Source organism: Lycorma delicatula, chromosome 3, assembly GCF_047948215.1.
Source record: "Lycorma delicatula isolate Av1 chromosome 3, ASM4794821v1, whole genome shotgun sequence".
Lineage (NCBI taxonomy): Eukaryota > Metazoa > Arthropoda > Insecta > Hemiptera > Fulgoridae > Lycorma > Lycorma delicatula.
Window position 1 is genome coordinate 78,703,430 of NC_134457.1, and position 21,593 is coordinate 78,725,022.

Sequence of the window (21,593 nt, forward strand, 5' to 3'; positions counted from 1 at the left end):
CCATTGACAACCCACAACATCTTTCAGGTGACACCAGCACACCCTATTTCTGCCCCTCCACACACAAACAAAAACTGGCACAGAGACTAACCGCAATTCAACAGAGAACCATTGTATACTAACTTACCTAGTTTGAAAGTTTTACCTACTCTTAACTGATCCCAGACACTTCTTTGATTTGCTTTTTATAAATGAAATCTGATCTAATAGTGACAAACAAGTGCACATCACAAGCAACCTATCATTATTTCATCATTAGTTTTATGACAAAGGGTTTTTGAGTTAAATACTCTATAAATATGTAACAAAGCCCTATTATAATTCTTTTGGTGCTATCCTATCACGCAAGGTAGAGGCTTTCAATAGTGACAGCCAAAAAAAATATAGGGTCTGGCATATAAATCTGACGAGTTTGTAGTAATTGTTATGTTGGCACCACTGTCAATGAGAAGGCAGGAGGTGTTGTACACTGACAGGTCTATTCATGCTATTTCAGTAGCCAGGAGGTGTTGTACATTGACAGGTCTATTCATGCTATTTCAGTAGCCAGTATGTCGTGGTTGGGTGAACAACAAGAGTTTGTGATTGAAGCCTATTTTAAAAATAATGACATTTATTTTGCAGACATTTCAATTTAAATCGACATGTTCCTAGTAGGAATATGACGTTGTGGGTGAAGAATTTTAGGAACATATAGTCTGCTTTAAAAAAACCAACGGGACAAAAACTGACTGAACGCCTGAAAACATTAACACTGTTATGTGGTCTCCACGACATGTGCTGGGCTAGCCATTTCTGATCGAATATTTCTGTACGACGAATTCTTCGCCGACCTGAAATTCCATCCGTATAAAATGTTAGTGCAGTAACTTAATGCAAATGATTGGGCGTCTTGCAAAGCAGCTTGTGAGGTCATCCTCAAAAATGTCCACCAGGATGCCATTATTCTTTTAAGTGGCGAGGCGCATTTTCATCTGTCAGGATTTGTGAATAAACAAAATTACTGTTATTGGGCTTCGCATAATCCACAGCAAATTTGTGAAAAACCACTTCACAGTCATTATGTTACAAAGTGGCGTGCAACTTCAAAGTTTGGCACTTTTTTTTTGAGGAGTTAAATTGCAAAGTAACAGTAAAATCTCATCGATAGGTAAACATGTTGAATGAATTTCTGCGACCGAAACTGAATGACTTTCAAGGACATGAAATTTGGTTTCAACAGGATGGTGCCACTGCCCATATGGCGAGAATCGCAATGGATGTTCTGCAAAAAACCTTTCCTGGACTTCCCTGGATTTCCCGATTAGGCGACATACCTTTGCCAGCGCACACCTGATCTGGCCTGTTTGTGATTTTTTTCTATGGGAGTATCTCAAACAAAGTCTTCAGTAGTCGACCACAGTCAATTGCAGAACTCAAGTAGGCCATTCAACAAGAAATTGAAACAGTTCCACAAGCGAGTGTGTGAGGAGTAATGGAAAACATTTAGATTTTTTATTTATTTGAATATTTGTCGTCCATGTAAGTAATTCAATATAAATTACAAAAATTGAACTTAATTTGATATATTAAATGTTTTAATAGTACGAAACAGTTTAATTATTATCCCTCAAAAATCATCAAGTTTATATGTCAGACCCTGTACAACTTACAGTTAAACACAGAGAATGTGTGCCCAAAGTTTTAAAGACAATGAAGCCAATTCAAACTTCTCATAAGGTTTTACAGGAATGAGATAACTAAGTAGCCTACAATGTTAATGTTCTTCATTAAAAAATTATTAATCTGTATACAAAATAAACACACTGGGAATAAACACACTGCCCCACATTTTAACAATTGGCATTTTTCAAACAAATGAATGAAAAATGTATTTACTGAAAAACAATGAACCTTTGAAAACAAAATACTAAAAAACAATGAATGACTAATTGTTAGGACAAGGAGTCATTATCTGCAAAAGTTTGAAAAATGAGGTGGTTTTATAATTTTTTTGCAATACAATATTTAATATCAAAATAATTTATATGTGGAGATTAAGAAAATCCGGAAATAAAATAGTAAGCCACTTTAAAAAACAAAACAATTTATTTACACATTGAACTATCAAAATTTACTATACAATAATAAATTAAATTCTTGAATGTTTGATTTCTTATCTGAAACAAACAAAAAAATATACATAAATTTAAAAAATGAACAAAACATACAAACAATCAGCATTTTTATATGAACTTATTGCATTTGAATAATAAAATAAGGCAATATTAAAATGTGTGGGACTTTCGTAGCATTAGAGCAAACCAGTAAAACAGCTGTTACACAAAACAAATATGTTTTTGAAGAAAATTGCCCACAATGAAATTAAAACATTATGAACTTTCATACTTTATAGTTTCATATAATAACCATAACAATGATCCAACCCTGCAGTATACTCCCCACCATAAAACAAGGTGTACTGGATAGTATTTTAATAACAAACAAATTACAATTTTAACTAAAGCTTCCTTATTTTATAAAAGAATATATTTTTTTTAATAACAGTTAGCTTTTACCAATACCACTAGTAGTGCTTGCAGCACTGTACTAGCACAATTCAATCTACTAGAATTTTTTTTTTCTCCCTTTTACTTTATTGACAGAAGGACCTAAATGTTTAGGGTGTAGTAAAATGTTACTTGATTTGAGTTAAGATTCAAGTGGGAGTTTTGGTTGCATTAAAGACTTGTTCTTGTTGCTGTGTGTGGTTTTTGAATTTTAATTGGTGTTTACAGCTTTTTGATTGGATTGACGTTAATTTACAGGATTTTTTTTTTTTTTTTATACATTGATGATTTTGGACAGAAGATGACTATTTTACAGTCATTTTGAGTTTTTACTGCTTTATTGCCTGTTAGCAATAAGGGTTAAATTCACTTAGTAGTACTGATTGTGTGTGTGTGTATTGGGAGTAAAATATAATAATTATTTCTTATTTAGTTGTATGATAAGTTATCAAAATGATATCAAAAAATTTTAGAGTTACATTATAAAAGTTATAAAAGGTTAATTATTTTATAGGTGGTTATCTTTCTGATAACAGAGATTGCTATTTTGCTGAGGAAGATAAAGCTATTATATAGCTTGTCCTAAACATATTGCTTAGTAAATTTTTCAATAATTTACAAAGAGTATGAGATTTTCGAGCTTCCATCATCTATCTTCTGAAAGGAAGTTTGAAGTATATGGATGGAAACCCATTTAAACCTTGGAAGGTTTAAATGGGTTTCCATCCATATAAACCTTCCAAGGTTTAAATGGGTTACTGGGTCGACCACCAGATTGTGGTCGATCTGGTGGCTCTTGATGACCCTTTTACGTTGCCAATTCTTAGAAGGGTTCCTGACATTAGAAGCTGGCAGAAAGAGGCAGATTGAAAGCAGGACAGCTGTCTGCATTTAAACCACAGACGAAGGTTCTCATTGGTGAAGAAATTGAGCTGCAATTTTACCGGGGTTTATGGTGGTTGATTTCACACAGAGCGACAATAAGATGGCTGAGGATTTGAAAGATAGTTTTTGGTGCTTCAGGTGGTAGAACTGAATCCTTACTGAAGTTACTGGAGTATGCTGGTAAGGAGGAAGTTGTTAAAGGATAGAGGTGTTTCTCAAGGGTGGGTGTCTTCAAGGGCCCACCCTTGAAGACTGTAGCGGTAAGCTCAAAATAGAACCTATGCTGACTTGTTAAAACAAGTGAAGGATGGAGTGGATGGTGGGTGAGCTTCCAGAGATATTGTAACTAAGGAAGGGCCAAGCAGGAGAAGTGCTCATCAGGGTGAAAGAAGATGGACAAGGTGCAGAGGAAGACAGTTGCTGGGATAGAAGGTGTCAAGGTGAGCTGCACGGAATTGGGTGTGCAAAAAGAAAATCATTATTTGGGTCATTGATAAGCTCTTCACGGAGGAGGACATTACTACAGCCCTCAGGGCGGTTGCAGTCCGGAGTTGGTGCAACTCTAGCAGTTCTCTAGAGCCTGCATTTAGCAGCACTAAGGTGACCTGTTGGTATCGGGAGTTCAACTCCTTGAAGGTGCTTGTGGAGGATATTGCTAGCGATCATCTAGCCATGTCAACTGAGTTGCAATATCAGTCATTGAAAGTGATGGTCGGTGGCCCTCTGTTCAATTTGTCCAACTGGCAGGTGGACATGGTTGTAAATATAGTAGAGAGAATGATTGTTCAATTGAATTTAACTCCAGAGGGACTTCAAGAGATTATCAAAGATGAGAATGTGTGGTATGAGATGTATCAGGGTTTCAAGTTAGTATATTAGAGGACCCCAAGAATTGCACAGATGTGGAGGGAGTTGCAATCCAGCCGGAGATGTATGCAACGGTTGCGTTGAAATGATAGGGCATAAGTATGTTGAGGCTGCTTGAGATTATAGAGATTGCAGACGTGCCCTCAATTATGAGATTAAGACAGTAAAGCGCAAAAAATGGATGGAGCTGTTCGAGGATTTGGATAGGGATCCCTAGGGTAGGGCCTACCAGATTGTGATGACATTTGGTAGGAGCCTCCCTGTATTGATGGATAGGTTGAAGTGTGATGTGGAAAGAGTCTCCTCCCTTGTGCTGAATGGAGAATAGTTGGCCCTCCAGATGTTTGGGGGAGTCCCACAAGATTCAGTGTTGGCCCGCTCCTTTGGGACATTGTTTTTTTTGACGACATATTGGGTGTTCGGTTGCCGCAGCATATGCAATTGCTTATGTGGATGATTTATTCCTTATGATTAGTGGCAGGACGGAGTAGGAGATCCTCCACAGGGGCAATAATGCTGCGCTTGTTTTGATCCATGTATGTTTACAAGACCACTGTCTAGAACCTGCTCTTGATAAGTGTTTATGTTTCCATAACAGGGACACGTAGAGTTGATTCCATCAGGTCGGTAGTCAGGAATCACCGCATACAAGAAAGCCTTAAGGTGAAGTACTTTGGTGTGACAATTGACTAGTAACTACAGTTCAGCGAACACACGTTTTTTTGAGTGCTGTGAAAGGGCTGAAAGGACTCTTGCACCACAGTCATCTAAACATCGAGCCATTATGTCAGCAGTTTCTTCCATTATGTTATATGCAGTGTCTGTTTGGAAGGATGCAGTTGGTATACAGAGGAACTGAGTCAGACTAGAAAGAATTCATTGAAGAACCTTGTTAGGTGTGGTGGCAGCATATCAGACGGCTTCTTATGACGCGGTATGTGTACTGGCTGGGACTCCCCTCATAGACCTTTTGGTTCTTTAGCATGCCAGTTAAGAATGAAGGCGGTAACAATGCTGAAGTTAAAAATGAAACAAGAGTGTGGCAAGACAGATGGAACTTGGGGGTCACGGCTGGATGGACGAGGAGATTAATTCCCGATTTAAGAGTATGGTATAATAGAAGGTTTGGTGAGACGGAGTTTTTAAACACAAATGTTATCTGGTCACTGTTATTTTGAAGTGTGGAATTTGTATGGAATTGGGAGGAGGATGTCACCTGACTGTATGTATTGTGGTTAACAGGACTCTGTTGAGCACACCCTCTAAAAGTGTGAGGAATGGATTGAACAATGTAGTCTGGCTGGGATCGCAAATCTGGAGCTGGAGGATATAGTCCCGTATATGCTGATGTTGCAGAGTAACTGGAAAAAAGTGGAGGAATACTTGAGGGAGGTGTTTTGATGCAGATACGGAAGGTAGAAGAGGGTTTTAGTGTAGGGTTGGGTGTACAGCTGGCATGCCGAGTTGTGTCGGTTCCGATGATCGATTGAGGACTCCAAGGGAGACTAGGTTAGGGGATACAAATGAAAAGACCCAATACCAGTGGGGGGAATCCAGTAATGGAGTATACCCCCATCAGAGTAGGCAAAAAAGAATGAAAAAATCCAAGTAGGGAGGGGGGCTGACCTGCCATGCTGGACTTACTGCTGGAAGGTGGGGAGGCCCCTTCGAGTAAAGGACACTCCCCCAGGCTGAGTTTTACCTAACTGTATGTCCGGCCTGGGTTGAATTTCCGTACCATGCGGATTCTTTATAAAGGCGTCTGTGAGGCCATTATGTTGTACGCTGCGCCCGTCTGGGCTCATCGTTTGCGGTACCAATGTTATAGGGACATTCTATTACGAGCCCAGCTTCTTCTTTTGTTAGCGGTTGTCAGTGGTTACAGGACTGTCTCGCGAGAGGCAGTAACTGTGATTGCAGGCATCAAACCTGCGGATATTTCGGCTACGGAACGTGGCCAGCGGTATGTTGCTAAGAAGGCTGACCTTCTTACTACTGGGCGTATGCGTGAGATCGAAGACCAAGGTTTTGACTCTTGGCAAGATAGGTGGAACACTTCTGTAACAGGTCGTTATACGCATGGTATATTCCCCGATGTTAGGGAGTTGCGAGCTATTAGCTGGGTATCCCCCAGGGCATACCACTCAGTTCCTTTCAGGACATGGTGCATTTAGGGACAAATTGGCTAAGTTTAGGTTGGTTGATTCCGGCTTCTGTCCGGACTGTAGGGTCGATGAAACTGTGGACCATGTCCTCTACACATGTCCCCGGTACGAAGCTGAACGTACCAGAGTTAGTAGGGAACTCGAGAGAGTAAACTGTTTTGGATCTACGAGTCAACTGGAGGACTCGTAGTGAATGGAAAATAGTTGCTGGCTTCCTTCGCTTCCTCGCCCTGAGCAGGACCGCCGAAGGAATTTAGTAGGTCTTAGGAACCTGGGTGGCTAGGGACCGCCTGGGCAGTTGACTGGCCGAAGGTAGGCGCTTAGGCAGCGTGCCTCGGTTAGATGTATTTGTGGTATGCATTGAATCAGGCTGTCGGTGGAGTTGCGGCCGTTGTCGGTGGGCTGGAGTATTCTTGCCCGGCGGGTGCGGGTGCGGTTGCGCTCCGACGAGGGCGTTTTGAGCTAAAATCACTGTCGGCGGGGCTTCTCTGGGTGCTGCTCAGGTGGTACGTAGGGGAGTCTCGGCGGCAATTGTGAAAGATGGTGAATGTCACGCGGGACTCCGCGATGGTGCTGTACGGGAGTAGGCATTTATTCTCCTCTCCCGGGCAGACCGGAACGGAGTCAGATTAAACTCATTAGAGTATTAAGCGGGGTTCTTAAGGGTACTAGGTCTAAATTTCGATGTATAAACTTTAGTGGGAAGTTTATTGATGAGGTTGTTAGTGCGGATCTGAGACATTCAGAAAGTGGCTCTTATAGTAGGATCTAGGCGCGGGGTCTTCTTTCCGCGGTTAGGTTTCTTAGCTTAGTTCTTGAGGGCGACGTGGTAGCTGCAGGTGTCCGTTGTCTTCATAAACTTGTAAATCTATCTCGGAGTGAACTTTACCGATGTAGATGTCCCTTGGGGCATCTGCATCGGTGGCATCTCTGCGGGGCCTAAACTGTAAGCTGTGGTGTGCATCAGTTTGAGGGCGAGAAGAAGTCCTCCGTTAAAGCCACTGCTGGCTAGGAACGGAGGGGGTGGTGTAGCGACCGGACACGCAACGAGGTGGGTTCTTCTCCCCTCGTGGGGGGGGGGGGGTCGAGATGTATATCCGGCCTAGTCTTTAATCTAATAGATTGGTTAACATTAAACAGGATGATTCACGTAGTGTTGAGCTTTCTGAACTCTAGTAGGGGGTTTGGAAATGCTGTTACAAAGTTATGACTATTGGAAGATTAACCCATACAGAAATTTTAGGAAGGGTTAAATTTGATTTCTTCTGGTTTTTAACCTGAAAAATTGAATATAATAGGTTTTAGAATAATACCTCCAGTAGTTTTTATAACATCTGACGTAACACAAAAATAAACAATAGTATTGTATTAAACAAAAATAAAATTAAAAAATTAATATAATAAAAAATCCAGTAATATTGTTATTCAGGCAAAGTTTATGCATCTTTCTTGAATTCATTATCAAATCGAAAATTTGAGAAATTATTTAACACAGAAATCAGCTGGCCAACAATGCATCAATGTGTCATCAGTGACTTGCATGTTCTGTGTTACTTTTGTGAATTGTTTCCAGTACATTATAGTTTAAATGTGTGTTAATTGGTGTCATACTCAATCTTGTATACCACATCCTCCCACACTGGAGCTCCATCCACAGTTCTTCAAACATTCATTCTCATCCTAACAATGAATATCTCAATTAACCAAGGTTTGATGCTAAAACACCTATCTTGGCGATATAAGAACCCAGGTGGTGCTTAACTAATTTTTTTATCCTAAAAAAATTAGTTAGAAACTTGCTAACAGATGTTTCCAGACCCATGTTTATATGAACTTATTTTTTCTATTAAAATGAGCTCAGAAAGTGCCGGTAACACTAGCAGAATTACACTATGTTATTTGTAACTGAAAAGTGTATCTTTGTCTAAACGTGCATATTAATTGGCTAATGTTAACTCATTGTAATGGCAATCATGTGGGGGGGGGGGGGAGATTTATCTTTCTTCTTCCTAGTTCTCAATCTATTTATGTAAATTAGTACAATATAATTTTTACTTTGGCTGTGTTTATTACTTTTATCTAGGAATAGGTCAGAGTAACAATGCATATAAATAATATTTGTTCATTAAATTTGACAAAACATTTCACTTTCAAATTGTTTCAACATTTTTTTGAAATGCAAAACCTCTACTGCATTTACTACTGCAAATGCAGTTGAGGTTTTTTAGATTTGGAAGAACAATTCGAAATAATCTGAATCATTAATAGTTTATAATATCAAATGATATGACAATCTACTTAATACAGAATGTATGATAATATAATTACTTTAACAACTAAAAGTCAATAAAAACTACAAATGGATTTTTAAATAGAACTTACATATTTATTCTTCAATCTTATATTTTGTGTTATAAAATGGAATATACTGATTAATCAATTTCCATTCAGAGAAGTACAGAAATGCAAATGTTCCTGTTGCACCGAATACAGCAGCCGATGGTAACCTGTAGCATGCATAAAATTATTATTAGCTGTCACACATTTTGTTTTCGTCTGATGACAAAAATAAATGAAAACAATATAACAATGTCATTAAAACTTTACTACATCTTAATATGCTTCTTTAGGCCATACCATACATACTAATTTTCTTTTTTATATAATTTGTTCACAAACAATCTTTGAAGTTAGTTATTAAATGTTTGAAGAAGATAAGCCGACGATGCTATTATTGTAAGATAAGATGTTCCTAGCAATCAGGAACTTTTCATGTCTTTTCATGATTTATGGGTAGGGGGAAATTGTCTATTACTATCAGTGGTGGTTCTTCATTTATTTACTTCACATCAAAAGATGATGATTGATTACATCTTTCCAGGTAAATGTAAATAATAAATAAACAAAATATTTAACATTTAATGATTTTAGATAACAATAAGCCCTCATGTGTTCTGACAGATACCATTTCATAACCTTAATATCTGGCACCTGTTAACTAGTTTATGGGTACAGAATCACTGAATCCGTAATTTGTAAGGGAAAATAAAATTTATGACAATTTATAATGGTTTTTATTTCATATTTTTATATGTTTTTAAAAAACATCAAAAATTCAATATGAAAAGACAAATTCAATATAAACTTGTTCAAGCAAAATTCAACAAGGAATTACTGTTATCTTTCTAAATTCTGATATATTTTATGAAGGAAATAAGCACAGGACTGCCTTGCACTTACACCATAAGGAGATAATTCTATCAGAACAATCCTGATACAAAATCTTTAATAAAATATATACAGTATGACAGCCAACCTGCATCACAATCATTTAACTGAGGAGTGTGTTCAAAAATATAGAGTTGAATGAAAATGTGCATTAAAAACTGTCAAATATTCAAACACTGTCTTTGAAAAGCATGGTAAAATTTAAACCAAAGTAACTTCAGTTAATAAAATCATAAATACACAGACTATTTTTGTTTTTATTCAAAGATTATTACTGAAGTTACTGTTACTCTGCATGTGGGTTTGGTTTCATGTGTGCCAAACTAATTAATAAAATATTACGCGTTAATAAAAAAATAACTTTTTATTTTCTTATAACCATTTTCTACTTTCACTTTGAACTGTATAATTCATTATTATAATTAAAATGGCTCTTGAGTGAACAGTATTAATTTACATAAAATACGCAACTAATTACTAATTTATGCAATTTATAAACACTTATGTATGTAATATAAATAAAAGTAAAAAATATACACTAAGATGAATACAAAAGTGTTCACACTTTTTTGTGAATAAAAAAAAACGCAGCTTTTGAATGTTAATGCAGCTTTAACATAAAGCTGCGTTAACATTTTAACATTTATGTAATTCTCAGTAATTACAATCTCAACTTCAGTTTTCTTCTTACTTTTGATATACAATTATAGATAGAAGCTTAGGATAAAAAACAAACCATCTAAATGTAATGTTAGAATACTGATTTGAATAGCAGGTGACCTGTGCAAGGTCAAATTTTGCACAATGTTATCAGTACTCTAATCAATTTTGTCATAAGACAAGATTGGCACCTTTTAAGATGCTAATAGTGGATCTGTTTTTTTTTGAGAGAGGTTAGGGTTAAGGTTAAGACTTTTGCGGAGAAGCTTGCCAAATTTATATTATAGTCACAGTAATAGTAAGTTACTCAGAATTACCTGTATTACCAATATATTCCTGACAACTTAAAATTTATGTTTATCAAATAAAAAAGCACAGACAACCAAAATAATATTGAAATAAAATTACAAACTTTGAATAAATGATAAAACATTTCATAGTTGTGATCAAACACAGTACTCTTATGTGACTTTTCATCACGCAAGATGTAAAATTATAAAATTCTTTTTTCAGAGTTATGCATTTTGAAAATTTAACATTACATATGTTTTTTTCAATGGTAAAATGGAAAACACTAACTGCACTAGCCACTGCAAAAAGGCTAGAAATCTATAAATTAAATTTTCTGCCAAGGTTGTGAAGTCATCTATATAAACTTAGGTACCTTATGAAATAAGCCTTAATTATTAAAATATAAACTACATTTAACAATCTTTATTTTAAAACTAAATAAAAATAATATGAATCTAGCCCATGATAAAGTACAATAGAAAAAACCAAAGGTGTTTTTCATCAAAGGTGGTTCTCTTGATACATGAAATGCAGATTAATTTAAGTGTATTATTGTAATATACATATAGCATACATAGATCAAAAACGTAAAGGAAAAATAATGACATGAGATTGACAAGATTTGATAATAGGAATCTTTAATTTTACGCTAAACAATGAAAATTATTGTTAGTGATCAATACGTAACGACACAATAAGCACGAATTCAGCTATACTGAAAACTGGATCTATCTGTTCCAATCAGATATCTTCCGATAAGATTACCCGTAACTAAAAATCTTATCTAATAGAAAATATTTTTTCTCAAGTTAATGTTCCATCGCATAACGCGTCAGTTCCACTTCAAATTGAAACAACACCTTTAATACAATTAAAATTACGTATTTCGCTTACCATACTTTCGCTAATTCTATGTGCCGTTTTCCAATTCGGAAAGCCATATTAGCCGATGATTAAGTCTGATTCAATTTCAACTGCAAGAAAATACTAGAGCAATTTTAGAACTTCTGAGGTCAAAAAAAAATTGTTGATCATATGTTATAAGTAGATCAGATGTTTAAATTAATAATTGTTAAACGGAATGGAAAGTTAGAATTTAAGAAAAAAATAGAAAGTTAAAATTTAATTTTCAGTGATTAAAATTAATTTTTATTTGATAGTAAACTATGTAACATTAAATATTACGACGAAGTTTATGTGCCCAGTAAAAATTCGAATTAATCAAAATTAGAAGTAAGATAGAATGCAGAGGAAAATGAATAAAAAACGAATTCCCCAATTTACTGATAAAATAAATATATTTTTATTTACTATTATCTCTAACGTATACAGTCAGATCTAAAATCAACATCGTTATGTTGGTAAAACACTAAGTGTTGATATGTAACCAATCAGGGCTCGACAGCGCAAACCTCTTTACTTTCTTATCCCGGCTGTCACAGACTGCATAGGTTGTAAAGTTTTAACTCATTCCGCACTTGTTTCATGCTGATTTTATGTTATTAGAATTTTCTCTATTTAAATCTTAAAATGATTGTGTTACGTATAGTCTGCGTATTACTTAGTTTATGTTTCGTTTTAGGAAAAGATTATGTTTTAGAATTTACAGATGAGGACTTTGCTTCTCGAATATCATCGTACGAGACCGTTGTTGTTATGTTTTATGCACCATGGTAAAGTTATTTTATTTATTGTTTAAAGTAAGTGGTGTAATAATAATTTACTATGCTTTAGTGAAATATTATTCTTTATCTTATATTTATAGGCAAGTTTTTATTTCGGGGTATTTGTATGTAGCGCTTATTAAATTAGCCGATAATGGAACAGCTAAAATATATTAAGTGGGTAATTAACTTAATTTTTGTATTCAGAAAGCACATTTAGTGCTATAGACCACACAGTATAAAACTCTGTTCTGTTTATTGGGTAATTTTTGTTTATTTCCGTGCCCTTTGCATTACACTTACGTGGCCTTTTGACGGCATGTTAACGGTAATTTCTGTTCCAATTTTGTCAGTTCACTTTTGTTTACAGTATTCTGTGTTTTAAATATTGGCGCTCCTATATCATTTATAAAAAAAATTTTATTGTGTTAGAAACAGATGAAGTTAAATATTTTAAATGATTGTAACTTTTTGTTATAGGTGTGGTCATTGTAAGAAATTAAAACCAGAGTATGAAAAGGCCGCATCAGATTTTCAAGGGGAAGATCCTCCAATCACTCTTGCAAAGGTTTGTGTTATTTTAAAATCTGATATTACCTTACTTTGTGTGCAATATACAGTTCATTTTATGATATCCTTTCTGCTGTAATTAGCTAAAAAAACATTGTTCACTCCCACATGACTTCCTTGTATACGTCTATTAAATTACATATACACATTTTTTGCTTCACTTCATTTAAACTTATTTCATTTGAAAGTGAGATACTATCCTCAAATACTTTAATAAAGTGGACAGTTGCGCAATTGCATTGTGGACACCACATTGCAGCACATTTTTTTGTGGTGCCTGTATCAGCATTTTATATTAGTTTATGCATTATTGTTAAATGTCACTCAAGTAGTTATGCGGTGTAAGTGAGAACGTGTGATCCGTAACCATGCTCACATCAGTTTGAATCAGATTTCATGTACGTATATCTTTTATAATTTAAATATATTTATTTATTAATAATTATTAACCTGTGTAAAAAGTTTTGAATTGAAATGAAACACATAAAATTTTATTTCACTAAAAATGTCTGATTTTTTTATTTATTGAATTATTATAAAAAATTTTATTTTTTATAGGTTAATAATTATTAATAAATCAATATATTTAAATTAAAAAAAAGGTTAAAATATATATATGAAGTGTGATTTGAACCAATGTGCCTTCACCTGTAAGATCAAATGTTTCATTAATTAAAATTTTATTTGGCTATAACTCTGGAACTAATGAAAATAATTACCACTTATGATATATTATCATTGAAAAGCTCTGATTGAGGGCTTATTATTGCAGTTAAGGAAAAGTCTAAAATCCAAACAAATTTGGATTTTGGTCATTTTTAGACACTTTGTTCCATCAATTGCAATCAAAAGGGGAGGTGCACTACTAGATGTTACCAGAGTCGCAAATCCAAAATTTCAACATTCTATGCCCAATTGTTTTGAGTTATACGAGATACATTTGTATGAACATACAGACATGCCGAAAATGGTCAAAATGGATATTAACATTGAAATCTGAAAACTGACATTTTCGCAATCACAATACTTCCTTTACTTCATACAAGAATGTAATAAAAGGCTATTTCTGTTCAGGAAATAAATAATAAGGGTGGTTAATTGTTTTAATCTATAACTGGCTTTTTCTGTGAATTTGTTGATCACATGAGTGCACTTGTTCATCATGTAAGATTTAAGGAAATTGAGAAAATCATGATAAATATAAGTTTGTAGTGTTTTCCAAATAGCAGATATAACTGCGACTGCTACTTTGATTTTGTGCCTCAGGAGTAAAGGTATGCAGCAGTTACTTTATGTATTCTTATAACTGTAGTGTAAATATTCATTGATTTGCTATTGAACATAATTCAGATTATTCTATCAGTTTAAGCCTGTCATAGTAATGGAATAACTTTTTTACCGCAATAAAAAAGAGATACTTAATATCATGAGTGGTTCTTATTAAATAAAGTTTTTTATTTTTTTTGGTTTGTGGTATTAGGTAGATTTCATAAGAAAGCTACCTATTGTAATGACTACCATGATTCGACTTCTGGAAATTTCAATATATATTAGCGTTTCATATCCAGCAGAGCCCAAAACCACCATTAGTTCAAAAGTTTATACAGGGTGTTTCATAATGCTCTTAGGAGTTTTGAAAATTCATTAACAAAAAACTATTTCACTCATAAGAATAAAACAAGTACTGTACGAAAGAGTACTTCAAATAGTTTTTTCTACATAAAGTAAACCTTCATAACGTGTGAGTTTAGGGAACTGAAAACCCACATGCTTATGTGGAACACATTTTGGATTCTCTGAAAGTAAATGTTTTGTGTGATCTCTCATGAGGCAGTGTATGGGCCGTTCTTTTTTATGGAAACAGTAACCGGCATGATATACTTGGATATGTTACAATTATGGCTTATGCCTTAGCTACTCAATGACTTCATTTTCCAGCAAGATGGTTGTCCTGCCCATTTTCATAATGAGGTTCGACAGTACCTTAACACAATATTACCTCGGCGCTGGATAGGATGTGCGTCTGAAGAAGACAAACACATTATGTTGTGGCCACCAAGATCACCAGACCTCATGCCATGTGATTTCTCTCTCTGGGGTTACGTGAATATGTGAAAGATATGGTGTTTATCCCACCAATGCCGCACGATATCGCTGAGCTAAAGGATTACATAAACAATGCAATCAACTCTTATCAAAAATGATATGTTAAAACGAGTTTGGCAAGAGCTAGACTTTTGTGTTGATGTGTGCCGTGTCACCAGAGGAGCACATATTGAACAATTATAGATTTTAACAAAAACCGAGTCCCTGCTTCACCTCGTACAACTTTCATTTAGGTAAGTGAAATACTTTTTTTGTTCTGAATTTTTGTAACTCCTAAGTACATTATGAAACACTCTGTATATACATTTATATTTCACTTTCTTGTGGACATGATAACTGCTGTAATTTTGCCCCAATCTCTTTCAAATTGATAAATAAAATATAACAATCCAAAATTGAGTTCGTTAATGAGCAAAATTGGACCTTGAGGATGGAAACGGTGGTGGGGGGGGATTTTTAGGGGGGGGGGGGGAAATATTGCTATAACTTTCTTATTAAGTAAAATATTGAATTTGTTTATTGTTCCTATTATTCTTTGGATAAGGGCCTAAAACTTAACTAGTTTTTTGGTATCGCCAACCATTGGCCCAGGAGTAGGAAAAAATGGGGTTTCAAAGATAAAAAAAAATCATACCTCCCTTAATAGGTACAGTATCAAATTGGTTTAAAGTGGTCGTTAGTCCTCTAAACATCACCTAAAACTTTTATCTGGAACAATATTTTATATGACCAACCCTTATGGCAAGGGATGACCAAAATGTTGCTGGAATCGTAAGAAGATGGGGGTTTGTCGTATGCTAAGCATGTGAAACTTTTTTTCATGCGACCATTGTCATATTGAGAACTTTAAGGTGGAAATCTTTTTAATCCCCTACCTAGCACTGGTGAAATCTACCTCCATCTTCTGGCGTGCTGAAAGGGATTTTTTATTGATATATTAGGCTTATAAACATGGGTATAGGAACTGTTTTAATTGTTTTACTTTTAGTACCATGAAAGAAATAAGAATTAAATAATTTAAATTAGGGTTGTAGTTATAATGAGTTGAATTAAATTTTTTTTATTTCCATTTACATTATAAGTATTTTTTTTTCAGTTGGTGAATGTGGTTGTAGAATTCATAAAACAAGTCTGCATTTCAACTTACAGTTGAAAAATTTAACTGAAGAAGTTTTCTTTTATTAATGTTTGGTGAATATAACATTAATATATAATTTCTTATGTTGGCCAATGATACTCAAATATTTCTTTGGGATACTCTTGAAGATAGGCTTAAAAAAATAATACTTCACAGGTGTAAAAGGCTATCAGGCTATTTTTTAAGTTTGCTATCAGAAAGAATCTAGCAGCATTCTCATCCCGTTTATAGAATCGGATAATAATAAATTGAAAAATGTAATTAATATTTGTACACAACTGGCTTCATTGTAATATGAAATATATACAATTTTTTGATTGTCATATGAAATTGGATAAACATATAGATTATGTAATATAAACTAAATATCTAGTTTTTGTTTATCCTAAATTTACCAAATTTATTTATTTTAATTTATTATTTATCAGTAATAAATAAAATAAAAATATTACGGATTATTTTTAAAAAAATTCTTCCATATCTTTAACCCTTTGAAGACCACTTGATGATTTTTCATCACGTTCAATTTTATGGTAAAAAGACCAATTGTTGATTTTTTGTCAGTCTCATTTTATGTGGAAACACAATTTGATAGAATTTCATTTGTGTCAAAGTGATTTGTACTGATGACATATTTGGTTGTCATGGCAGTCTGCTTGGATAGAGGTTATGTTTGTTATTGCTTAAAGTCGCTTGTGACATAGCAATTAATATTTGGATGATAAACAAAAATTATTGTTATTTTGAACTTTTTTTTTGTCTTCAGTCATTTGACTGGTTTGATGCAGCTCTCCAAGATTCCCTATCTAGTGCTATTCGTTTCATTTCAGTACCCTCTACATCCTACATCCCTAACAATTTGTTTTACATATTCCAAACGTGGCCTGCCTACACAGTTTTTCCCTTCTACCTGTCCTTCCAATATTAAAGCGACTATTCCAGGATGCCTTAGTATGTGGCCTATAAGTCTGTCTCTAATTTTACTATATTTTTCCAAATGCTTCTTTCTTCATCTATTTTCCGCAACACCTCTTCATTTATCACTTTATCTACCCATTTGATTTTTAACATTCTCCTAGAGCATCACATTTCAAAAGCTTCTAATCTTTTCTTCTCAGATACTCCAATTGTCCAAGTTTCACTTTCATATAAAGCGACACTCCAAACATACACTTTCAAAAATGTTTTCCTGACATTTAGATTAATTTTTATGTAAACAAATTATATTTCTTACTGAAGGCTCGTTTAGCTTGTGCTATTCGGCATTTTATATCGCTCCTGCTTCGTCCATCTTTAGTAATTCTACTTCCCAAATAACAAAATTCTTCTACCTCCATAATTTCTCCTCCTATTTTCACATTCAGTGGTCCATCTTTGTTATTTCTACTACATTTCATTACTTTTGTTTTGTTCTTGTTTATTTTCATGCGATAGTTCTTGCGTAGGACTTCATCGATGCCGTTCATTGTATCTTCTAAATCCTTTTTACTCTCGGCTAGAATTACTATATCATCAGCAAATCGTAGCATCTTTATCTTTTCACCTTGTACTGTTACTTCAGATCTAAATTGTTCTTTAACATCATTAACTGCTAGTTCCATGTAAAGATTAAAAAGTAACGGAGATAGGGAACATCCTTGTCGGACTCCCTTTTGAACTTAACAATTGTTAGTTTTTATTTTTAGAGATGATTTTTATTTTAATTGTGTTCGTTAAGTAATATGTAAATATTCTTAGTTTATCATTTTAAGTTGGCTGTGAAATAATAATTCATTTGAAGTGAAAAGGAATGTTTTATATTATTTATTTAGTTTTTTTTACAATACTGTGTTTATTGGTATGTTATATAGTATGTAGATGAGCTGAGAAGATTGTGCATTTATTATTGCTTTTAGTTGTTTTATATTTTTAGTTATTTTAACATAATATTTATTTCATCTTAGTGTTTTGTTTTCTTTTTTCTGGTAATATTTATTAGTTAGTTGCTATAATATACAAAATGAGGGTGTATTTTGAATACCAAGGGAAATTGATTGGGAACTTAGGAATGTCAGTCTGATAGTGTGTATTGACAGTTTAAAAAACTCAATTTCATAATTTGACCAAAATTGATCAATTTCTTGCCAAAAGTCATGAAATTTTCAGGTTTAAATCTGCAGGATAACAATTTTAAAAATCATGATTCCCATTTTAAAATTGTTTTTTGGTTTTGAGTTAAGTGACTTCAAACACATTTTTTTTTACCCATGACAGAATGGAGACTGTGTATGCATTTGGTGTAAGAGGTTGTGTGTGTGTTTGTCTGTTACCATTTTCCTAAAAAATTACTGGACCAATTTTGATGCGGTTTTTTGCATTATATAGGTATTCAGAGCAGGTTCTTAGGCGTTTTATGGTTATAGGCTTCCAGGGGATGCCTATATTAAATAAAATAAAGCAATCTAAATTAATTGATAACAGACTACTTCTAGTAGGAGAAAGTTGTGGTTGCTATTCAAGAAGAGTGGTGGTGCGCCGGATGGGTGCACACGGCTTCTTTCATGACTTAGTTTCACAGTTATAAGCCGCCATGGGATGGTTGCAGTAGATATGTTTCTTAAAATTGGCATTTTAAGTCTTTCTAATTAATATTTTTTTACTTAACATTTATTTTGTTGGTTTTTTAAAATTATTAATTTTATTGACTTGTTTTATTTCTGTTTTTTGGTTCTTTAATTTTTCGAAAACTTTTCAAATAAGAAATGACCACAAAAAATATTTCTAGTACATTGGTTTTCCTACAAATTAAAAGAAAAAAAAACGGCTAATATATATTTGTAATAAAAAATTTTATAGATATTTTAGTACAAGCTAAAAAGGCTGCTTTAGCAGTGCCAACAATAATATAAGCATGTGTTTTTTTAAGCATCTTCAAAAAAGGTTCTAGTCCTCAAAGGGTTAAAAAAGAAGAAGCATTGGTTATTCTGAAAATCTGCCTTTTTTTTACATTTATAAACAAATCAAAATCTTAAGTCACACCTTCAACTTTTTGTAAAACTGTTTTGACTCCTCTTTCTTACCTTTATTATAATTTGGTCCTGCCATGAGCTGTAAGTTCTACTAACTCTTAATTTTTTAGCTGTTGTGCCTGATTTTTAAGTAGTTAGTTGACAAAATAATTCTTTTGGCTTGTAAGATATTAAGTGTTATTTATTATTTCAAGAGATTCAAGTAGTCTCTTTACTTTAATCCCTTTGAGATCAAGGTAGAGAGATAATAAATAGCTTTAAAATTCTGATTTGTTTTTTTTTATACACCCTCTATAGTATTTTTATGAATGAAACATTTTTATAGTTCAAAAACATAATAAATTAATTTTTTTTTTTTTACATTAAATTTAAAGTTTAATGATTGCATTTTTGTGATTTCCATAAATTATTTTAGGTAACTGTATTGCGTAGAACAGATTTTATTATTTTTTAGCAGATAAAAAGTTACTTTAATTAGCTTTTGAATTTGTTTAGTTAAGATAATAAAATTTACTTGTGCACTTAATTACAGTACTTAATTTTATCTTCCATTGAAATTTTTTTTGTGTGTTAAGTAAATATTAATGTAATAAAATTTTTTATAAATGATTTTTATCTAGGTTGAGTTAGTACTCAAATAATACTGTCTTTTTTGTTTTAGCTATGTATTATTAGTTTAAGAGAAATGCATATGGACTAACCTCTTTATCTTTAGTCTTATTTTTTAGTATTATAACAGTTTCGATAAATTTTAGAAAATTGTACAAAAAATTTTAATTTTATTTATAGACCCACTTTTGTATCCACTGCTTTTACGCAATAGTGTCAGTAGATTGTGATTTTTTTTTGTATTTGAAGTATTAATCCTGAAAAATGACTTGATTAAAATTATTATAATTTTATATTAATAATGTTATATTATAATGTATATTTGTTTTGAAGTAAGTGGAATAAAAATTGGGGTTTATTCAGTAAAAGTATGATGGAAACAGAAGTTCTTCATTTCTGTGTATTGGATGCAGTAACCTGTAAATTCCCTCATTACGTGAATAAAAGGTTTAGCTGGTTATGGATCATATATTTATTGAAAAGAATGTGTAAAAATATACACATATATTGTAGCTAATAAAAAGACTAAGTAAAATCTACTTTTGCATTTTACCAAAACTACAATCATGTATTACATGATAAGCTTATCATTACTCATTCTATCAAATGAGAACTTAATGGTGTTTCTGTGTTTTCTAAATAATTATTATGACTTGCATGCAAGCAGATCTTAATGTTATAGCTTCTTAGTATTCATAGGTGATTTCATTTCTGTACTGGAAGCGTGTGAATTATATTAAAAGCAATTTCAAAATTTACTTAGCATTTCAATGTTTAAATCAATCTATTTAATTGAATGAATAAATCTACAAACAGAATAAATCCACTGTAATATCAAGTATTTTAGTGTTTTAATTTGTTTTATTACCTTTCAAAAGCTCATCCATACCAAATTCAGTTAGTTATAGGTTTGAAGTAAATAAACTACATATGAGTGTTCAGGTGGCTGATTCACAAGTGTCTCTTGTAAATTCTGGCGGATATAGAAGAAACTATGCGACTAATAGTCAGTAACATATGCCATTACATTTTACCAAAATTATATACATTTTAAATTTAAATAAATTAATTGAATGGTGACAAATATGAGTAATAATTTTGTTATATATAAAGATACGGCCATGTTATGAATCGGCACTGATACAAGGGACATGACTCAGCAGAAACATGATGAAATCACTAATACAAACAGAATGTTTGTTTATTCTTCACTCTACAAGCTAACTGAATACAATATAGATAATACTTAAAATACTTTAGTGCTTGTGTTTAATTAATTATTAATACTAGTAGTAATTCAAGTTAATTTTGGTGGTTTTATTTAAAAAATAACATTTGTGAAGAAAGTAAAACCTCATTTACAGTAATTTTTACAAATTACTGCAAGTCATCTTAATTACTAATTCTATGTATTTGTTGTGGAATACCATTTTAAATATAATTTTTCTATTTATTTAAAAATAATTATGATTGGATTTAATATTTTTTTTTTTTTTTTTTTAATAACTTCAACTCTTTACATCAAATAAACACGTTTTCTGTAAAATATGAAATATTAGCTCAAAATGAGAAACTCAGTTATCAGAATTTCAGTTTCTTAAAATGAGTCGTTTGTTTATTTTAGTTTATAGCAAGAAGAATTTAGTTTTGTTAAATTCATTAAAAAAAATTTCTTTTAAGGTATTTATCAGTCAGCTGCGTGTTTAATGCTGTTGTCCATAGCTTTATGTTTTGTGAAAACCTTTTAACTTCAATGTGTTTAATAGATCCTTACATTCTTGGTTATCTGTTTTATAAAATCCGATGTTTGTCTTTGTTTATGGCATTTACCTTCTACATTATTTCAATCACAG

General features: G+C 33.0%; 2 protein-coding genes across 2 annotated transcripts in view; one reads left to right on the forward strand and one right to left on the reverse strand.

The window, feature by feature from the left end:
- Positions 1 to 2,069: 2,069 nt before the first annotated feature.
- Positions 2,070 to 11,698, reverse strand: LOC142320917 (cytochrome b-c1 complex subunit 10-like). Its single transcript, XM_075358900.1, has 3 exons — positions 11,540 to 11,698; positions 8,849 to 8,973; positions 2,070 to 2,159 (listed from the first exon to the last, which is right to left on the reverse strand). The coding sequence occupies exons 1-2, from the start codon at positions 11,584 to 11,586 to the stop codon at positions 8,853 to 8,855; spliced, it is 168 nt and encodes a 55-aa protein (XP_075215015.1). The 5' UTR covers positions 11,587 to 11,698; the 3' UTR covers positions 2,070 to 2,159; positions 8,849 to 8,852.
- Positions 11,699 to 12,064: 366 nt separating this feature from the next.
- ERp60 (disulfide-isomerase A3) overlaps positions 12,065 to 21,593 on the forward strand; it is a 41,402-nt gene continuing 31,873 nt past the window's right edge. The window contains exons 1-2 of the mRNA XM_075360036.1: positions 12,065 to 12,318; positions 12,790 to 12,877. Coding sequence (XP_075216151.1) covers positions 12,176 to 12,318; positions 12,790 to 12,877 — 231 coding nt within the window. The 5' untranslated portion in view covers positions 12,065 to 12,175. The remainder of the gene's footprint in view (positions 12,319 to 12,789; positions 12,878 to 21,593) is intronic.